The following is a 21,509-nucleotide window of genomic DNA, read 5'->3' as shown; positions in this document are numbered from 1 at the left end:
CCTTTAGGGTTTGGTACAATGGAAATTATACTGCATTCAAATACTAATCTCTGAAATTTACTGTGTGAGGTTGCAAACCACTTAATCTCCTTGGGCATCTTGTTTCCTCATCTACAAAATGACTGAGTGGGCTAGCTGGCTCCAAGTCCCTGTCTAGCAGGAGGCCAGGGACACTGGACAAGTGTGGAGGGGAGTAAGGACTAGGGAGACTGGAAGGGTATAAAGAGGCCACATTGTGAAGGATTTTGAATTGATTTTGAACCAAGGAGCTTTTATTTAATCCAAGGCTAATGGGGAGCCTCTTTTTGAGTAGAAGGATGGCAGAGTCAGGCCTGAGCCTTAGGAATATCATTTTAGCAGCCGAGGATAGATCAGAGTTGGGAGAAACTGGAGACCAACCAGAAGGCAGTTGCAATAATCCAAGAACCAGGTGATGAATACCTGTATCAAAGGAACTACTGTGTGAGTATAAAGAAAGGGATAAGAGATGTTGTGAACAGACTGGATATATGAAATGAGAGTTCCAGAGAACAGAGAGGGATGACACAGAGGGCGTGAACCTGCATGACCAGGAGGATGTTGGTGTACTTGACAGTAATAGGAAAGTGTTTGGAAGAGAGGAGAATTTTGGGAAAAGATAATGAGATAAAGGTAATGAGAACTGTTTTGGACATGTTGAATTTGAGATGCCTATGGGATATCCCATGATCCCCTTCTCAGTAAACTTCAGGGATTCCCTATTACCTCCATGATCAAATATAAAATTTTGTTTGGTGTTCAATACCCCAAATTACTTATGCCTCCTCCCCCTCACCCACCTTTCTTTTTTAAAAAATAAATTCAACTATGTATGGCCATGCAAAATAAATTAACCATGTTTTTAAAAAAAGTGAGAAATAGAAAACAAATGTGCTTCAATCTAGACTCTTAGCCTATCAGCTTTCTATCTGGAGATGGATAGCATGCTGGATATTAAGTTCTTTGGAATTGTGGAGAGTCATTATTTTTATCAGAATTTCTAAGTCTTTCACAGTTGATTATTTTTTAAAAATATATTGTTGCTACTTTATAAATTGTTTTCCTGGTTCTGCTCATTTTCCTCTGCATCAGTTCATGAGTTCTGAAACCTTCCCCTTCATCACTTCTTACACAATAGTATTCTATAACATTCATACTGTGAATCTTAAAAACTGGTCAGACTGTACCTTCGAAGATTTGGTTAAGCTATTCCCCATTTTTAACAATGGAGGTACTTGGTCAGGAATGTATTGAGAACTTTCAAAATTACTCCACCCTACTCAGACAGTGCCTTAGGGGAAGATAAAGTTGAAAAGTCCTGATTGAATGATGAAAAGTCCCTAACTCATACTTATAGTGAAGCTAAAACCTTAAGGTAGGTCTATTTTTAGATCTAATACAAAAAGGTGCTCAGTACCTGGGACTTATTGAGTTGGAGTTAGTTTTTGGATTGGAAGTTAGTTGGAATTGGAGTTCGGAGGTTTGGAGCTTGCTTGAAGACGATCTTGTGGTGAGTGATAAAGACTGACTCACTCTCCCTTAGGCTCAATGGCCTAGGCCCTTTCTACTATTTTCTCTCTCTCTCTCTCTCTCTCTCTCTCTCTCTCTCTCTCTCTCTCTCTCTCTCTCTCTCTCTCTCTCTCTCCTTCCCTTAATTCCTTCATTTGTATTAATTAAAATCTCCACAAAACCCAGCTGACTTGGGTATTTTCATATTTGGGAATTTTCCCATGGCGACCACTTAATTTTAGATTTTTTAAAAATCAAGACACTAAAAATTATCTTTACAGTTTGGCCAAAACATTTACAGTTTTAGCAATTCACAATCTTGGCAAACCACATTTTCACGGTTACAATATACCATAACTTGTTCAGCCATCCGCCAATTAATGAGCATCCCCTCAGTTTCCAAGTTTTTGCCACCACAAAAAGAGATGCTATATTATTGCACATGCAAAATCTATATCAGATAAAATCTTGTGGGAAGGGAATTAAAGAATTTGGCTCAAACTTTTTAAAGAAAGGTTAAAAAACATTTTTCATGTAACTGAAAAGGAAAGAGAAAATATTAAAAGTACAAAAAGAAAATAAACCTGAACTTCAGTGTAAAACAAAAGAGATGATATAACTATTTTTGTACATATGACTTTTTCCTCTTTCTTTGATCTCTTTGGGATATAGACCTGCTAAGGGTATCACTGGGTCTTTCCAAACTTTCCAGTCTTATTCTTTAAACCTTAAAACTGTATACTCTATGATTCAGTGTCAATGGCTTCTTTACTGTTCTTTGAACAAGACAGACTATCTTTTCAGTAAAGACACTTTCCCTGACTGTCCTCCATGCCTAGAATACTCTCCTTCCTCGTCTCAACCTTTTCAAGTCCTAGCTAAAATATTACACCTTATACAGGAAGCTATTTCCAGTTCCTCATGAATCTGTGCCTTCCATCTTGATTATTTCCAATTTATCTTGCTTGTTTGCATGTTGTCTTCTCCTTAGATTGTGAGCTCCTCAAGGGCAGGGAGTCTTTTATCTTCCTTTGTATCTGTAGTGCTTAACATAGTGCCTGGCACATAGTAGGTACTTCATAAATGCTTATTGGCTTACGGACTGACTGATGAGAGATTGTAGCACTATAGAGAGGCCTGGATTTGACAACAGGGTCCAGGGCATTAAGAGTTGGATATGACAGAACAACAATAAGTGTTACACAAGGGGCTTGGGGTCCTTGGGAAATGACTATTCTAGAATAATCATCCCGCCCTACACCTTTGGAGTGGATGGCTTGTATCAGGACTGGAAGTGCAAAGCCAGCCTCAGACACTTTACTAGCTGTGTGACCCTGGACAAGTCACATAACCCGTTTGCCTTAATCCACCAGAGAAGGAAATGGCAAATTGCTCTATTTGCCAAGGAAAGTCCACAGGATCTTGAATCTGACATGATTGAACAAGTTCTGAAGATCAGATTCTCAAATGGGATGGGATGGGAAGGGGTGGGCTGAGCTATTTTTGATAAACTGCAGTACACCCTTAGTTTACAATAATAGACTGAACTGGGGGCTGAGGCATTAAAAGGAAACCTCGGAGCTGATCCCAAGAAAATCCCAAGCAGATATATGTCAGGAGAGACTGAAAGGGATAGCACCATCTGGTGGCATTCACAGAGATGGCACCATCTCCATTAACGGAGTCATATAACGTGTGTGCCCTACTCTTCTCTATTTCATACCTCAGCTCCTCCAGCCATTGGCTTCAAAATCAAATAGAAACAGAGACCACCAAACCCCCTTAAGGACCCCTGCCTGCTGCAGATTGACTTTGAAAATCACATATTGTCTATTTTTTTTGTATTTTAATTTGTTTTGTTGAGTTTTTCCAATTCCATTTTCATGGAATTCTGGTGGTCCTCTGGAGTGTGCGTCCCTCATTCTCTCTAAGGAAGAGTTGACCATTCTCTGCCAGTGTCAGTCCTTATTCTTTTGCCCTTAATCTTCTCAGACCCTGCTCTGTGTGTGTGGTGTGGAGGGGGATGCTTGTCTCTTTCACCCATTTCCTGTCTCATCTTCAATCTTGACTTACTGGCTACTTCATTGCTGACTTCATGTTTTGGGGCCTTCCCATCCTTGGGAAACTTATCATTTGATCCATATCTTCCCAGGCTCTCTTCTTCCTCTCCCTCTCATCTTTCTTTTACAGCAAACTTCTGTAAAAAGGTATCTACATGAAGGCCTGACTTGTCACCCCTTTATTCTAGCTGTTTGGCTGCCCAGATCTTCCCCACCATGCCACATGATCTCCAGCCATGCCTGGAGATCAGGTGACTATTGGCTCTGGGAGCCTGAGTGATTCAGTATCCAAGGAAGCCTTAGGGATGGAGGGGCACTGGTGGTAGGGAATGAGGGCTTTGGAGTCCGGAATGCCGATCCCCACTCCCAAGACAGCCCTGGAAGTTATTAATCCTCCAAGAACATAGACTGCGTCACAGGAACAGTGCTTGGAAATTTTATTGCATTCAACAGTGAGATCTGATCCTCTGTGCCATTTGGTATTAAAGAGCTTGGAAATCTAACCAGAAACTTGGTTAAGATGGCATCCAGCTTGGGCTCAGATCAACGGGTTGGAGCACAAAGTGGATTTGGTGGTGAACAACTTGGAAGCCACAGGGACCTGCCAGTGACCTTCAGAGCACCAGAGTGCTCTGGTACGAGGGGTGCCCACAGAAGGTGCTTTGGTGTCATGCTCTCGTATTTGTTCAGCCTATAAATTAGGTTTCTTAGGAAGCTCTGGCTGACCAACTCCTGACTCTAAAGCTCCCATTAGATGGCCTTCAGCCTTGTCCTGCCTTAGGCAGTGCTTGTCTGAGGCTTCTCGCTCTCGATGCACCACAGAAGAGGCCTGGTCTCTACTCCAGACTGACCTTTTCTCAGTCAGAATCCTTTTGACTTCTCGGAGTCCGACACTGTTGACTACTGTGTAATTGGAAATCTGTTACCCTAAAAACTGCATTTCCCAGGAGCCCACTGCCTTCCTGTCATTATGTACTTCCTATAGACAGAGGGATAAATTCAGTGGGCATTCCTGGTCTGGGCTCCTTCCCACAGTGGGTGACTGTGGTGGTAAATGGGGATTTTGAACAGGCTGATTAGCCATAGGCATGTGGTTTTTTACTTTATTACCTTTTTATTCCTTTATTTCTAATGATCATTAATAAATCTCTTAAAATATAATCTTTTTACTATTTGATGATTTTAATTTTTACACTACTCCTGATCCAGCAGGGATCTTGGCTCTCTCCAGAATCTTCTGCCTGATTCCTTCCCAGTCCAATTCATCTGCCTAGGCAAGGGTGTTCCCCAAGGCTGTGTCTTCGACCTATTTCAGATCTATGGTCTCTCCTAGCAAAATAATTTGTTTCCATTGAGTGCAAGCATCTCTCCATCTATGACAGCCAGATCTGTATTATTTCCAACCCTAATTTGTTCCTCGAACTCCAGTCCTAGAGTTTTTTTTCTAAACCTGCTCTGTGAAAAAAAAATTGTTTTATATTGCTTTTATATTAATGATCATAAACCAAGAGATCACATATAATCCTTCAGATAAGTAACTGCAGCCATGACTTTTAGAAAAAGTTAGACCCAGTTAGTAAACTGTGTATAAGGTGTCAATGATAATAATAGAATAGTAACCACAGTATTAGAAAGGATATAGTGTAGTTAGGTACATTAGAATTAGCGTAACTAGATATACTAGAGCTTCTGACCCATGCAGAAGGAGCTGGGCTCATGGGAATGACCAGTGGACAGCTGGCCTGATGAGATCATAGGAAAACAACCCTGGCATGTCCAGGTATTGTTTGAGCCTTTGAAGATTTAGGCCACCTGTAGGCTCCCCAAAGCATTACGGCCAAGAAAGGCTACTTTGACCTAAGAAGTATGATAAGTTCTGGAGGATTAATTACATGTTCTTATCTTAACCTTATACTGAACTTACGACTTCATATCAGATGTTCCAAACCTTTGTTCCTAAACATTATTGCAGGTTTCTACCGTCTGCCTTGTTAATGACTTACGCTAATTAACTGTCAAAAAACCCCAGAAAACACACTGTTGGAACATCTAGGCACTTACTACGTGCTAGGCATTGTGCTAAGTGCTCATACAGTCCCTTTGTCTGCCACAGGCTGGGCATGGTGAGACCTCCAGCTTTAATTTACCACAATTAAACGTTTGAATCTTCAAGCCAGAGTTATGGTCCAGAGATTTCTTTACTTCTAACACCTGCTTCTGAGGCTTCAGAATTCTGCCCTCTGGTAGAAAGCTCCGGCTGCTTTCCAAAATGGGAACTACTCACACAACTGCCCCCTTCTCAGGAAGTTGTCCTTGTCAGCCATTCCCTCTTCTAACTCAGCTCTCCTCCTGACCCTCTAGACCAGCAGTTCTCAACCTCTCAATTTGTAGCAATGAGAATACATAATGCATATCGGGTATTTACATTCCGAATCATAACTGTAGCAAAAGTACAGTTATGAAGTAGCCACCAAAATAATTTTTTGGTTTGGGGTCACCGCAACATGAGGAACTGTATTGCGGGGTCACGGCATTAGGAAAGTTGAGAACCACTGATTTAGACTTTTCCACATCTGCTCCAGGTTCCTTTAAAAAGCAAAACAAAACCCTCACCTTCTGCCTTAGAACCAACACTATGTATTGATTCCAAGGTAGAAGAGAGATAAGGGCTAGGCAAGGAGGTTAAGTGCTTTACTTAGGGTCACACAGCTAGAAAGCACGAGGCCAGATCTGAACCCAGGACCTCCCATTTCAAGGTCTGGCTATCCACTGAGCTACCAAATTGCCCTTAGGTTCCCTTTCAAGGTGAACATTCCCCACCCCAAATGCTCCCTCCTCCATAACCTCATTTGAGGAAGTGCCCAAAATGGCTCTGCTCACTTCTAACCTAGATCTACTCCTCTCTGGGTTTTTATATCCATCCTCTCCCCACCCCAACTTTTTCAGCTCCTGTTGGCTTCTTCCATGAGCAGCCAAAACTTCTTAAGGGTAGGGATTGTCTTTCTTTTTATTATGAGCACTTAGCACGTAGTAAGTGCTAAGTGTATCTGTAGCATCTCAAAACTAGCGTGTCTCAACCGGAACTCATCTTTTCTCCTAAAATTATTCCTTCTTTCATCTTCCTGGTTTCTTTTGAAGGCACTGAATCTCACAGCCTTGGGATCCTCAACCCTTTCATCTCCCTCACATACATACCCAATCTGTCATCCAATCTTAAATCCTCAATCTCTTGCAGTCATCCCCTCTATACTCTCTCCCCTAGTTCAGAGTTTTATCCCTTCTTGCTGGATTATTATAATTTCCTGATTGTTTTTTCATCCCCTCCTTTATTCCACCACTGTCTATGCCAGAATAATCCACAGGACATGTAGATCTGACCCTGCCACTCCAGGGGCTTCCAGAGCTGCGTGTATGCTCCTCTGCCTAGTCTTTAAACCCCCTCGAACATGGGTCTAACCGGCTTTTCCAGACTTATATGATTTGACTTCTAATTCATACTTTTGCTCAAATGCCCTGATACTTACTCATCTGTGTAGAGGTTATAATCTCTCGGAAAACACATGCTCCTGGAAGGCAGGGACTTGCTTATGCCCAACGTCCTTCCACCTTGTGTGCTTAATAAACATTGGGCAGAGCTGACCTTGGGTCAGGCAGTGCTCTCTGGGATCCAACTTCCCTCATTCGTTGCTAGGCTCTTTCCCACACTTTACAGCACCTCAAGTTACACTGAATGCTGATTAGAGGAGTTTGTTCTCTGGAATTAGTGTTTGATAATGACCTTGTTATTTGTTATATTGGCTGCCTCCCTCCATGCTCCCTCCTTCTCATCATAATTCCTTTCTTTACTGTCCTTGTGATCAGGAATAAGAAGCTATGCAAAGGTCTTTTAGAACATTTTGGTGTTTATTGGCGCAAAGGTTTTTGTTCTGATACATTGTGGCATCTAGACATGGCTATACTTCATACTTTGTGCACATCTCTTACATTTACTCGTCATCCCCACTCTGCATCGGACCTTTCCTCCTTCCATCTGATACTCATGAAACCACTGAATGGCATGGCGCCTTCTTCTTGGTAACGTTCCTGCTCCAACCGAGGAACGTCAGGTCTTACTCACCGGCCTCCGATCCTGCTCGGTAAATGAGCTGGGAGGGATGGTGGTAGCAGGCGGATCTCACCCTGACTTGTGCTGTGCCTTCCCTGGCAGAGGCAGACCAGCCTTGCCAATGCACTCTGCTCTGCCGGATTCAGGCCCCACACCCAGGCCTCGATGGTGTGTCACTGGGTTGTGCTGAAGCCAGGCAGCCCAGGGACGAGGCACTCCCAGGTTTGCCATCTGTCATCCCAAATCTGTCCCTTTATTCCCCTGCAATCTGACTGTGCCAAGTCTGCGCGGATCAGGCTGACAGGGCTGTTCTTTAACTGGAAATGTTGATGAGTTTCTTGGTGAGTTCAGTCAAAAACCGTATTTCTAAAGTTATGGACCATCTGTTCAAGTGTGATTCTGTTCTGCTTCACTGTCCTGGGAACCGAGTCAAGTCTTGTGTTTCTGACAATGTATATTCTTCAACAGCAGCTCTAGTGTTGGCTGAAGCCAACTTTTAATATATAGTGGTTCTCTTCATTTACATTGCAAAATATCTGGCAGAGGCTATCTGGTTGCAAAATATCTGGCAGAGGCTATCTGGCCATTGTTTGGTTTTGTGGAAGTCTACATGTGGAGTGCAAAAGCCTCCAGAGAAGAATCATGGGCATCTTGGGGCCTCCAGCTACCAGAAAGGACACCTGAGAAGACAAAGACAAGGCTTGAATAATGCAAGCTTTTCCAAGACTTAACACGAAGAAACTGAAAGAAGAAAGATCAAGGTCTGGTGGTTCCCTGGGTACTCCTTGCATCCTCCCACAACTAATAGGGTGAGACATGCCCATCAGTACCAGTCAAGGACTTCAACCTCCTCTACATCCCAGAAGAACATTTAACTCTTACCCCCTTCCTCAACTTCCCTGCCTTTAAGCATGCCTGGGGCGACTTCCAAGGCAGGCCTATGCATGGTCCTTGAGGTCACAATTACAGACCAGAGGCTGCAGTTTCCTGCCCCCCCCCCCCCCCCCCCCGTCATTGCTCTTCTCTCTTCTTTCAGCCTTTCCCTCTCTGAACTGATGGTAAAAGAACAACCAATTCCCTCGAACTATTTTGTCCCTTTCTTGTTTTCACTGTGGGTCTGTGGAATTGGCATTTGTCTTGTTATCTTTGCTATTGTTTTACTTCACATATACAAACTGAGAAAGTCTAGGTTTGTCATGGTTATTAAAAAACCAAGAACATTCACAGCCAACAGGAATGAGTCTCTGGGACTGTCAGCTGGATTTCTAGCCCATCAAGCAGTATCCCTGGTACTCTACTGGGATGGTCAGCTCCGTCCCTACCTGCCTCGATGCCCCCTTTGCCATGGCCACCCAGGAAAGCTTACCACCCAATGTAGCACTGGCAGAGGTTCTCGTGGGACGTGGCCTGCTTGATCAATAACTCAACTTGCGTAGGGACGTCCAGAGTTTCATCATGAGAAAAATCTCGACCTAGAAGAGGAGGAACAAGAAGGCTTTGTCTATACTAGATTAATGAAGCATTTCAAAGGCCTCACCTTATTGTCTCTTGGTCCGTGTGAGAGTTTTCCTTAATGAGTGTGAAAAATGCTAAAGTTGGTTTTTTCCAGCTTCCTTGAAAGGACATTTATTACAAGCTTACTGGAAGGGGGATAAAGCCTTGGTGTATGAAGGGAAACCTCCAAGGTCCCCTTGGACCCCACAGTGTGCCCTGTCTTGAACATCTCTAAGGCTCTTGTCATGAATGTGTATCTCCTTGGAGGATCCAGAATTTCCTCAGCTGTGGTGATTCCCAAAGTGGGAACTCACGCATGATTTAGGAAGTGGCCTGAGGCACACAGGTACGAGCTGGAGGTAGGATCAGAACCTGGGCCTTTTGAACGCTAAGCCCAGCACTTTATCTACTGAATCATATTCATAGTATGTCTTATGGTTATTGATTTTTGTGTCTATCAATCTCTGGCCTAGAGATGGGTTAGAGTAAGCAAGGAAGCATCTATCTGGAAGTGAAATCTGTGGCGGTCCCCCTGCCTTTTCTCTATAACTCGGAATAGATGAGTTGATGTATTGCTGCCCTTCATGCCGATGAAGCCTGTGGAAGGAAAACTTATATCTAACCAAAGTAAAAGAATCTTCCATGCCTCTACTAAGATTATATTCATATGACCTTGAACTGCTAGTGCAGGCCATCAACAAGAGAAGCCTGAAAGCCTCTGGGACTGCTGACCTCAGAGAAACAGCACCATTCAATTAGCTAATTGGTAGTAAAAGCCCAAGTCCTAACAACCAGCCTGAAAACCATGCCAACCATCTACTTAGAGAAATGAAATGTGTTCTACATTTTATGTTGCTTTCAAGTAAACACAGACACATACTCACCAGTGAGTTTATCTCGAACCCTGTTAATAATCTGAATGGCCTTCTTATTTAGGGCCTCAGGTTTCACCAAACCATCCCCAACTGAAAGACAAAAAGGAGAAATCCTCAGCAGGCTATCAGAACAGAGCCAGGGAGGCTGCCAGGTCTCTTTGGTCTTTCTGCTTTCTCATCCACCTTTGTCAGCTGAGGATAATGAGAAGCTGAGATGTTCCTCCTCCTCCTCCTCCTCCTCCTCCTCCTCCTCTTCCTCCCCCCAAGGACCTCCCAGGCAGTACATACAACTGCTTCCCCCCTCCATGAGACCCTTCATAGTCTAACACATCTAAGGCTGGACTTACTGAAAGAATGGATGGATTCGGGCACTGTGGTCCCTGTTTTCTTATGGGCAGTCTCCCCAAGGTCCACACTGTCCAATAATTCTATGGGAAAAGAGACAGAAAAAAAATCACTCTTAAGACACGGTTGTGTTATAAGGTCCTGACCAAACCTTCCTCAGCTCCAATCAGTCCAACAGACATTTATCCAGTTATCTACTGTGTGTACAACACTGGGCTGGAGAGAGAGGAAATTTGGACAAGACACAGCCCCTACCTACATGCTGTTATAGCCATGAAGAACAGTGTTTAGTGAAACCAAAGAGAGGCTAAGAAAACAGTAGTGGAAGATATATTAGGACAGAAAAACATAAAATACCTTTTAGACTATTGCTAAGAGATGTCACTGACATGACATTCATAAAAGTCTTCATTTCATCAAGCAAAAATGAATTCTCAGAAGGCCTCAAGCTTATTGCAGATGCTACAGAATGGGGACCAGAGAGACTTGGAGCCAGGAAGACCTAGGTTAAAAACCGAACTCAGATATTTGGCATTTTAATATCTTGGAACCTCAGTTTTCTTTAAATGTGGGTACTAATAGCACCTGTCTACCAGGATTACTGTGAGAACAAAATGAGATAACAGATTTTTTTAAACTTAAAGGGGACTAGAAATGAGAGCTGTTGTCATTAGCAGCCTCTTGATGCCTCCATATTATAGTCCAAGTGGTGATGTAACTGAACAGAAACCCAACTCAGAATTCCAAGTACCACATTGTTCTGGGCCAGTAAAGTTCTCAGGCTTTGGAAATCACATCCAAATGATTAAGGTCTTTTAGCAGAAAAGAAGGTGAATTATGTGAGAGCATGTGGAATTATTCATGTAAGATACAGAAGATTTTTTTTAAAATTAGGAATAGGGACTGGACATGTGATTTCATTGGTAGTGGGAATTCCCAGGTTCCTCTTGTGAGGAATAACTAGGGGGTACAGGGTCTGGAGTGCTGGACCTGGAATTCAGAAGACCAAATTTCAAATCTGGCCACAGATCCTTACTAGGTGACCTTGAGCAAGTCACTTATTTGCCTCAGTTTCCTCATCTATAAAATGGGGAAAATTATAGCCCCTGCCTGTTAGGGCTGTTGTGAGGATCAAATGGGATAGCTGTAAAGTGTTTGTCATAGTACCTGGCACATGCTACATAAATGCTTATTCCCTTCCCTGCTCCTTTAGTGCTGCCATCATCAGCCTCCTCTGTAGGATGTCACAATGCTAGGAGCACCCAGATGAGGGCTTCTCCTTTGAAAAATGCCCTCCTTCAGTTTGATTCAGGAAACATTTACCAAGTACCTGGATGTGCAAGGTGCCTGAGAGCTCTGGAAGAGCTTATAATTTAACAGGGGAGAGAGGGCCTGGCTACAGGGAAGAATAGGCCAAGTTCACTCTCGTATGGGAGAACAGGGAAGGCATCAAGAAGAAGGAGGCCCCTGAGTTCTGTATGAAAAGAGGGAGGAACTTCAATAGGTGGAGACAGCCACAGAAGGATGGACAGCTGAGGCCTGGAAGATGGTATGAGTAAAAGCATGGAAAGCAACAGGGCAGGGATAGCGAAGAGGAACAGTTAAGATTAGAAAGAAGCTTAACTGAAGGGGAATAAAAAGATGAGGAGGTCAGTCAGTAAGGGGTTATTAAGCACCTACTGTGTACCAGGCATGGGGCTAGACTAGAGAAAGAAACATAAAAGCAAGCAAATCCTCGCCCTCGGGGAGCTCATATTTTATTAGGAAGGGGAGGGAAGGAGTTTCTCCTTTATTCATTAGGCAAAGGGGGTCCAGGAAGATGTGGGAGTAGAGTAGACTCTGGAGAGGAAGGAGGGGACAAAGGGAGACCAGAGAGGAGATTACAATGGTCTCTGGCCTGAACTGAGGAGAGTGTAGGAGTACAAAGGGCACAGTTATAGTTGAGAGACAAAGAATCTGTGAGAACAGGCAGCTGTTTGATAATGGGAAGAGTTGAAGACTCTCAAAATCGCTGGAGGGATGGTGACACCATCATAAGAAACAGAAAGCTAGAATAAATATGCATCCCGGGGAAATTAGTTCGGTTAGATACATGTTGAGTTTGAGGGGCTAAGGACGTGTGTGTGTGTGTGTGTGTGTGTGTGTGTGTGTGTGTGTGTGTGTGTGTGTGTGTGTGTGTGTGTGTCTGTCTGTCTGTCTGTCTGTCTAGTACTTTGCCAGAAAATTAGATAGCCTCAGAGTGGATTCTAAGCAGTGGCTGTTACTCAGCTTTATTATCATCAGTGATTGTAGCAGAAAATCTCTGAGGCTAGGATGCTCTGTTAGAAACAATTTCAAATTCTCAATGCAAGGCCCAAGAAGCACTTTCTTGTAAATTCTCATTCATTTATTCAGTCAGTCAACAGTCATTTATTAGTTTAAAAAAAGTTTTTTTAAACCCGTACCAGCTTCTTAGTATCAGTTCTAAGGCAGAAAAGTGGCAAAGGATAGGCAATTGGGGTTAAGTGCCCAGGGTCACATAGCTAGAAAGAGTCTGAAGCTAAATCTGAACTCAGGTCTTCCTGTTTCCAGGCCTGCTGCTCTATCCACTGTGCCTCTTAGCTGCTCCTTCAATAGCCATTTATTATATTTCAAAATTGCTGATTATTTTGAAGTTCTCTAGGACGGACAATGATGGTCTCATTACTTCCATGGGAATTTGACTTTAATGACTAATAGAAAATAGGGGTGGTCACCTTTGGATAGTTTGTTGGCAACTGACATGGAGGTTGACAAGTGCCATCTCTAAATGCACTAAGAAGAGGCCTTGTCTTACCCTGTAATGCCCAGGTTTGACCAGAACAACACCCCCTCTTCCTATGTGATACACCCACCTACAGACTGGCCGGCTGAGTACGAGTCTGTCCGTGTTCGTGACCGCTTGGTGCCTTTCGTATTTGCTGGGGAAAGAAATAAAACTAACATTTAAGATTGCTCAATGCTTTTGTCTGAGGCTAAGGAAACTTGGTGGACATTCTCTTAGACTCATGAAGCCTTATTTCCTTTCTCATCTAGCAATACTCAGAAATAGTTTCCCCTTATTTGGTCCAGGAGGGTAACGAGAGTAGGCAGTGTTAGAAAAGCTACTTTCTCCACTTGCTTCACCCACCTTTCTGTTTATACTCAGAGAAGGTATGAAAGAGAAAACAGCAGCAACAGTATCAGATGACAGTGAATTTCACAGGAGAAATTTCCCTCAATAGGTGGAAAATAATGAATTGAAAAAAAATTGTTCCCCTAAGACACAATTCTATTCCCTACCCAAACTTTTGTTTTCTGCTCTGCAGAGAGGGAAACAAGTCATTATTAAGGGAATGTCTATGGTGAGAAAAAGAAACTCTTATGTGATTTATTTTGGGTAGCCCTGAAATGGTGAATGAGTAGTTCTTCAGATATAGTAGTGATAGAAGGGAAGGTTTTGAAAAGGTGAAACACTTTGCTGTGCATTAAAAGCACAATCTGAATAAGTCTATGCTCTCAGGGCAAGAGGGAATGGCCAGGCTGAACCTTAAAAGTCTGTAATGATGGTTATCTGGCACTTGGAGCTGGGAATGCATGTTCCCCTGCCCCAGCCACCCTTTCTGAGTGTCCCAATGTCCATACAGTCTTGGGCACTTACTGTCCATAAGCCTCCAGTTCAATAAGGGGTCATAGACAAAGGCTTCCAGCACGGCCATCACGCTGTCCTTGTGTTCCCGAAGAACCTCCATCACCGTGTGGCAGGTGATCCGGTAGTTGCCATCGAGGCCTGTCACCTGGGACACAGACCCAGAACTTGTTTACAAGGACCACAAGTGCCAGTGTCCCTGACTCCTCCCAAGGCATCTGATCACATCCCTCAAGGAACAGAATTTGATCATGCTTTTTACTGACATAAAGCAGCAGAGGTGTGTTGGGAGTGAAAGAATTAGGACACTAAGAAGCTGCGAATGACTGCTGACTAACTAATCTATAAAGTTCTGAAGGGTTAGGAGAAAGGTACATTTAATATACTGGAAGAGTCATGATAGGGATGGGAACTGCAATTTGACTGATATAAGGAACTTCCAGGTAAGGAGATTCCCTCTACCTAAGTTAACACCTATAGTCTAAGAGCCCAGAGCCCCAAAGGAAGTGGCTTGTGTAAGGTCACAAATGATTTGCTGCCTAGTTAGTCCACATCTGTCTTTTAGGATGGATGGAGGTGAGGTAGTGGAAAGAGCTTTCACTGGATGGAGACCTTGGTTTCAAACCCCAGCTCTGCTCCCTGATTGCTATTAAAGGAGGCAGGCACAAGCCAGTGGAGCTCTGGGAATGAGTCTCTTGGCTCATCTCAGCTTGACACTGAAGCTGCCCACTCCTGATTCCCACTCACTTCCATTGCATTGGTCAACATCCTCGTCAATCGAAATGGAATCTTCTCTGGGAATTTCTCTCGAGTCATTGCCACCTAGAATGTAATAAAAACCATAAAACAGCTGTTTCTTAAGCTGAAATCAAGTCAAAAGAAGTCTTAAAAAGCCCAGTGATTTTTCAGGCAAGTCACCAGACTTTAATGGACAGAAATTAGATCAGATAGAAACGACAGCTTGTATAACACTGTTCTATGTACTTAGGGGGGAATGCTAGGAGTGGTATTTGCCCTTGAAGGGTTTACAAAAAAGGATTATAGGAAGAAGGTGAGGAGAAGTGCTTGGTAAATAAGAAATGACCCTGTAAAAGAGTTACCAAGGAGGTGCCTCAGACCACAACAGCAGAGAGGAATGTGGGAGAGGAATGGTCCTTCTTGGCTTAGAGCTGACTTAAACCACTTAAGAAGGAAGGGCTGCAAAGTGAAACTCTCCAGTCTAAATCTTTTAAGGCCACCGTCTCACCTCAAAGCAGTCCCCAAAGTCGATGTGCAAGATCTTTCCACTGAGTCTGTCCAGCATCAAGTTGGATGGGTGTCTATCCCAGGGAGGAGAGACCAGAGGCACAGATTATTAGAGCAGTTCAGACAGACTGATCAACTAGTATGTGATGGCTGAGGACCTGAATGAGAGTTTATCTGTGTGGCCAGAAGTTGCCTCCCACCAGTGTGCTTCATATGGTCTCTATCTGCCTGATAAATAGCTCCAATCTGAGTAACAGGACTAGGGGACTATCCTGAGCAGTTACACGGGTGAGGAAGGCCTTTCTCTGCAGTTGCTCAGTGCCCATTTGACCATAGCTATCGGGCATATGGAGAATAGGTGCTTTCCTTTGTAGTAAGTGCATGTTCTCTTTTTTTTAAACCCTTACCTTCTGTCCTAGTATCAATACTGTGTACTAGTTCCAAGGCAGCAGAGGGGAAAAGGCTAAGCAATAGGGATCAAGTGACTTGGCTAGGGTCACATAGTGAGGAGGTGTCTGAGGCCAGATTTGAACTCAAGTCCTCCCCTCTCCGGGCATGGCTCTAAATCCACCAAGCTACCACCTAGGTGCCCTCTGCATGTTCATTTTTTTTTTAAACCCTTACCTTCCGTCTTGGAGTCAATACACAATTCACAAATTGGCTCCAAGGCAGAAGAGTGGTAAGGGATAGGCAATGGGGGTCAAGTGACTTGCCCAGGGTCACACAGCTGGGAAGTGTCTGAGGTCAGATTTGAACCTAGGACCCCCCGTCTCTAGGCCTGGCTCTCAATCCACTGAGCCACCCAGTGCATGTTCATTTTAAAAGAAGATTTAGTACTGATTTGGGTCTACAAAAATATAGTCTAGCTTCAAGGTGAGAGCAAAGTGAATACCAAGAGGGGACATAATACCAGAAGACAAACTCAAGATTGTCAGAAGTAATGCTTGGAGCTGTTGAATATCTACTTCTAAGCATTTGAAGATTCATTTTCTAGGAAACAGAGTTAGATAACTTTATAGTACAAAAGTATAGGAAAAAGGTCTAGTTTAGTTGGTTCGAATTCTAGAAGGACACATTTTCCCCAGTAAGTTTTATCAACCTATTACACTGAGAGGCAGCATGAAGATGAAGCTACTGTGCTGAACTGAAGATTCAGGACAGACTGAGTTCAAATCCTGCCACTTATTACAATGACTGATTGTTGCACCTTGGACAAGTCATTTATCCCCTATAAGACATAGAATTTGTCACCTAAGTCATAGATAGATTCCCTATCCTAATAAGGTCACTCTAGGGGAAGGGGTTTGCCACTAAATTATGAATTTTCTTTCTCTTGAGATGGTTTCCTAGCACATGACAGACAGACAAGTCTGGGGCTGGCCAAAGACCCCCACATAAAAGATCATAGTCTTTGGAGATGGTATGGGATAGAAGGAAGAAGAATGAAAGTAACTCACCTGTCTCCTAGGCCCAAAATATATCCCACCATGGACATAACTGCTAAAGAGCGGGTATAATTCGTTCTTCGGTCAAACCACACCTAGAACACAGCAGAGAGAGTATAAGAAAGAGAGAGAATGTGTGTGTGTGTGTGTGTGTGTGTGTGTGTGTGTGTGTGTGTGTGTGTAAGTAATCCAATCTGGCCTTGGGAAGGCTGCAACCAGTGCACTTCCAAGAGAGACAAAGCAAATTCAAACCATGGAGATACCACATGGCTTATAAATGCAATTCTAGGAATGCCGATCTAAGGGAGCCAGAGTCAATGACTCCATCTGGAGGCAGTCATGTGGACATGTGCCTGATGTACCTCAGAGCTAGGGCTCTTCAGCCAGAGCAGTTTGGCCAGATCATCCCCAGCGGTGTTATTGACAGCATGTTCAAATACTTCAACCTTCTGCATCAGTGTCAAATGGTCGTAATCTGGAGCCATCTAAAACGAGACACATCCCATTCAGTGTTTCTGCCACAGTGCCCCAAGAAGACAGGAAGATGACCTGGATAAGGACCCTGTGAAATGAGAAACTGTGAAGTCACCCAAGGCCAGTGGCTTACTAGCCTAAGGAACTACCAGAGAAATGATGTCCAAAATGAGGACATCAAAGGAAGTTAGCAGTGTGAAATAGTAGAGAGCAGGAGGAACTGGCTTGAAGACCTTTCTCTGACACCTCCTGGCTGTGTAACTTTGGGTAAGTCCTGTAACTTCTCAGTACCCCCCAGTAACTTATTGAGAACTAAGTGGCAAAGATGGTGTCAATCTGCTTTGGCTGATGAAGTTCCTAAACGGAGCTCCCAACATCAATAAGATCACAGTTTGGGTCCAATAAAAAAAGAAATCCTCCAGTGTTTCACATATAATAGCTGGTCCTCTAAAATACCTGTTGAATGAATCATTTCTAGTTTCTTTAGGCTCTCCATTAAGGAAACTGCTTTAGGGTTAAAATTATGCCATAGTATTATTTTCCAGAACCTCAGAGCAAATTCAGGCAGAAGGCCCCTCTACACTCTCCCAACCTGTGCCCAATGCCTCTAGCTTCTAGAAAGAGGTACCTGCTAACCCCCCACCTCCCAGACCCTTAGGATTCCTAGAAGAAAAGAACCAAGGTCAAGCTGTAATCTTGACTTCTGGGCTTGGAGGAGGGCTATTTCTTACTCGTAACATGATTCGATGCTCAATGTTGAGAAGGATCTTCTTCTTCTCCCGGTAGTCTCGGATGAGTGCGTGCAGCGTGTCACAGTGGGGGACCCATCCGATCAGGCCTGAGTTGGTTGACAAGGGAATGACAGCATATCTCTGGATGCTGGAGGGGATAGAGCCAGTAGAGGTCATAATATGAGCAGTCTAAACACATCCTCCTTAAAGAAGTCCGTCGCCCCAGGGGAGCTAATGCTGAAGATGAATAATCTGACTCCTCCCACCTAGCAGGCATTGATTAGCAGGCCTGGCTAAATTGGCATGGACCCATCTTCAAGGTCCTCAGGTAGGCTCTTTATATTCATAAGTGGAAGTAGAGTGACATTGACCTGAAGCTCAAGAGAGACTCTCTGGATATAACTTCTTAATTGTGGTGTTATCAAATTTGCTGTTTCTTTAAGGCCAGAGGTGTTAAACACATGGCCCAAACCAGATTAAAATGCAATTGGGAAACATTAAACAAAACACATAAAAATACAACAGAATATAGATACAATAGATAATGTTAATATATGGTTTTCTAAATTGATATGTGGTCAGCAGAGAGCCTTTTATATATATATGACTTAGTGGCTGTTTCTATTTGAGTCCAACACCACTGGTATAAACTAATGAAGTTGTGGATACTCCAAAAGAAAATGAGGACAACTTACAACGAAAATTTACCACATGAAAAATTTTCAGACAGTGATGAAAACTGTTGTCTTGGCTTCCTATTCTCTTTCTGCCAGGTAGGTAGCTTTACCACTAAATTCTCCAATGTGTTGTGGCATCACAGATACTCAAATGGGAGCACTCAGCTAACCATGTTTCCCCCTTCCCATTTGGTCTACATACCTGAGATTTTTTCTAAGGGATGTTGGGTCATTGGCCAGCAATGTGTTGACAAGACCAAAGAGCTGCATAACTCGTTCATCCTGCCTTAGGTCCTCGTGGCCTTTCAGAAGAAACACAAACTCATGCCCGTTGCTGCCTATAAGCAAAGGAGGGAGAAGGGAATTCAGGGGAGGGCTTCTTAAGGCCATTCGGGGAAGGCCAGGCTCTTCTAGATCACTGACTCCCTGCCAAATCCCCCAATTTAGTACACTAGAACAAATTACTGGTTTTAATGACATCCCCATGAGGGAATGTTGATTTAAAGAAAACATTAAATATAAATTGATATCAGAAATTGTAAAGCGATAAAGAGACTCAGATTATCATAGATCAGTCTATGAACCACTAAGAATAATCCCATTTTGGGAACTGATCCTAAGAGTCATAAAGGCATGGGCCTTTGATCTAGAACAGTGGTTCTCAACCTTTCTAATGCCATGACCCCGCAATACAATTCCTCATGTTGCAGTGACCCCAAACCAAAAAATTATTTCAAAACTTCAAAACTAATTCTGCTACAGTTATGATTCGGAATGTAAATACCTGATATGCATTATGTATTCTCATTGCTACAAATTGAGAGGTTGAGAACCGCTGATCTAGAATGATAGGGCAAGAAGTGAGTCACTAATCTACCCCCTTCCTCCCTCTTTCAGGCATGATCACACCTAAACTGTTCCAGACAAGTAGAAACTTATCTTGCTTTCTTCTTTCTAAACTTGAGATTTAACAGTGGGAAGTAGGACTATACCTGGCTCTGGATACAGAAGGAAGCTCTCTATAGGCCACAGGGCCTCTAGCTAAATCCAGATGGAAGGCCAGATTCCATTGGTTGAACTAAGTTCACTGAGTTAACTTAGCAACCTTTATGCAAGATCTGACAAAAAGGAAACAGACTGAAGTAGCTCTGGTCATTCCTAGATGCCTCTCAAAGGCTTGCCTATTCTTTCAGGTTCATCTTAGATGTCTCCTTCAGAAATGTCTCCCCCTACTGTCACCCCTAGGGATGACTTTCCTCCCCAGACTTCTGATAGACTTTTGTCCTGTACTTTTCTTTTAATAAACTGATCATGAAAAGTCATCTCTTCCCAAAAGCTCAGTGTTCTCAGCACAGTGTTTTGTACACAGCAGATTATGAATAAATGTATTCCTTTATCAGAGTTTGAGCCTCCCTTTTCCTCTTCCCTATGTGCACCCAGCTGTGATGTTATCAGCTCCCCCAGATACCTGATATGCCCAGTGCCCAGTCTTTCCTCACTGTCCTACTGCTAGGATTTAGCCTTGCCCACTCCCACGGACCTGGGCAGCTTAGCTCAGTAGGTTAGAAGACTCAAATCCAAGGATCAATAAGGAGTCAGGGAAATGAAGTCAAGAGAAAACTATTCCAACACCAGCTTTTCACACGTTCCAGAACCTGGGACCTGGTCCAGGAGGATGCCACCTCACATGTTGTTTAAGCACCCCATGTTTGGAAGAGTGAGCAAACATCCTTGGAGAATTGCTCTGGCAGAAGAAATCACCAGCTTTAGTCTACTTGGTCAGAGTGATCCTATAATTGGCCTTTGCAGCTTGGTAAGCACTGGCAGGGTTGGTGCTCTAAAGACCTAAGAGTCTTGGAGACTCCTTGGAGTCTTGGAGGAGGCCTTGGGAAGGGCAGAAAGCTCTGAGGGCAAGGCATGACCAGCAGAGGGAAACTCTTACCCATTAATGTCAACTTCCTGGGTCTCTGCTTGGATGTGATGACCTGGAGAGAAGGTGCTATGGACTGAATTCGGATGACAGGCTGGTTGGGGTCATAGGTGCCTGGCACGGCTAACTCCAGGTCCCGGCACATCAGGAGTTTGGGTGAGACGTACTGTAGCTCCAGTGAAGTGAGCTGGGGAGAAGCACAAGATGTCATTTTCCCAGGGAGGAATGCAGAAGCAGCTGCTGGGCCTTCCCAACTCCAAGCACTGATAGTGGCAGTGAATGCCCTTTGGGATTTTTCATGGAAATGAGTCCAAGCCCAGGGTTTGGCATATAGTAAGCACTTCATAAATGGTTTTTCACCCTTTCAGATGACCCAGGCATTCCCCTAAGACGGCGTAAGACAGGAAACTGGCCTTTGGGGGATCTGGAAGTCTCTACCTGAGGCAGCTGCTTGGAGATCCGTCTAAACACGTGATAATAGAGGTCCCAGGCCTGGGTCAGGTCCTTGACATTACCTGACTTCATGTACTTTCGGCACCACTCTTGGGCTTCCATTAAATCTCGGCCATATGCCTGGGAATAAAGAAGGGGAAAAAAAGCTGGTTTCCAGTTGGGGTGCTTTCTTTTTTTTTTAAACCCTTACCTTCCATCTTGGAGTCAGTACTGTGTATTGGCTCCAAGGCAGAAGAGTGGTCAGGGCTAGGCAATGGGGGTCAAGTGACTTGCCCAGGGTCACACAGCTAGGAAGTGGCTGAGGCCGGATTTGAACCTAGGACCTCCCATCTCTAGGCCTGGTTCTCAATCCACTGAGCTACCCAGCTGCCCCCTTGGGGTGCTTTCTAAGTGAACTCATGACCAGAGCTCCAGAACTGCAAGATATTCTGTTATGTAGCATGAGACTTTTTAATAAGAACGGGTATGTTCTGGTGTCAAGAGGGGTCACCTGGGAGCAAGG

The 21,509-nt window shown here is 43.7% G+C and overlaps 1 protein-coding gene across 1 annotated transcript in view; it reads right to left on the bottom strand.

Annotated features, from left to right (window-relative positions):
* Positions 1-7,471: 7,471 nt before the first annotated feature.
* MTOR (mechanistic target of rapamycin kinase) overlaps positions 7,472-21,509 on the bottom strand; it is a 117,334-nt gene continuing 103,296 nt past the window's right edge. The window contains exons 45-58 of the mRNA XM_007491434.2: positions 20,993-21,127; positions 20,567-20,741; positions 18,827-18,962; positions 17,948-18,095; positions 17,105-17,227; positions 16,755-16,837; positions 15,299-15,371; positions 14,800-14,874; positions 14,065-14,200; positions 13,280-13,345; positions 10,409-10,489; positions 10,071-10,151; positions 9,059-9,164; positions 7,472-8,372 (exon numbers count right to left, since the gene is read on the bottom strand). Of these exons, the coding sequence (XP_007491496.2) occupies positions 8,357-8,372; positions 9,059-9,164; positions 10,071-10,151; positions 10,409-10,489; positions 13,280-13,345; positions 14,065-14,200; positions 14,800-14,874; positions 15,299-15,371; positions 16,755-16,837; positions 17,105-17,227; positions 17,948-18,095; positions 18,827-18,962; positions 20,567-20,741; positions 20,993-21,127 (1,434 nt within the window). The 3' untranslated portion in view covers positions 7,472-8,356. The remainder of the gene's footprint in view (positions 8,373-9,058; positions 9,165-10,070; positions 10,152-10,408; positions 10,490-13,279; positions 13,346-14,064; positions 14,201-14,799; positions 14,875-15,298; positions 15,372-16,754; positions 16,838-17,104; positions 17,228-17,947; positions 18,096-18,826; positions 18,963-20,566; positions 20,742-20,992; positions 21,128-21,509) is intronic.

Source organism: Monodelphis domestica, chromosome 4, assembly GCF_027887165.1.
Source record: "Monodelphis domestica isolate mMonDom1 chromosome 4, mMonDom1.pri, whole genome shotgun sequence".
NCBI classification, from domain to species: Eukaryota; Metazoa; Chordata; class Mammalia; order Didelphimorphia; family Didelphidae; genus Monodelphis; species Monodelphis domestica.
Note: the sequence above shows the minus strand (reverse complement) of the source record. Positions and strands in the feature narration are given on the sequence as shown.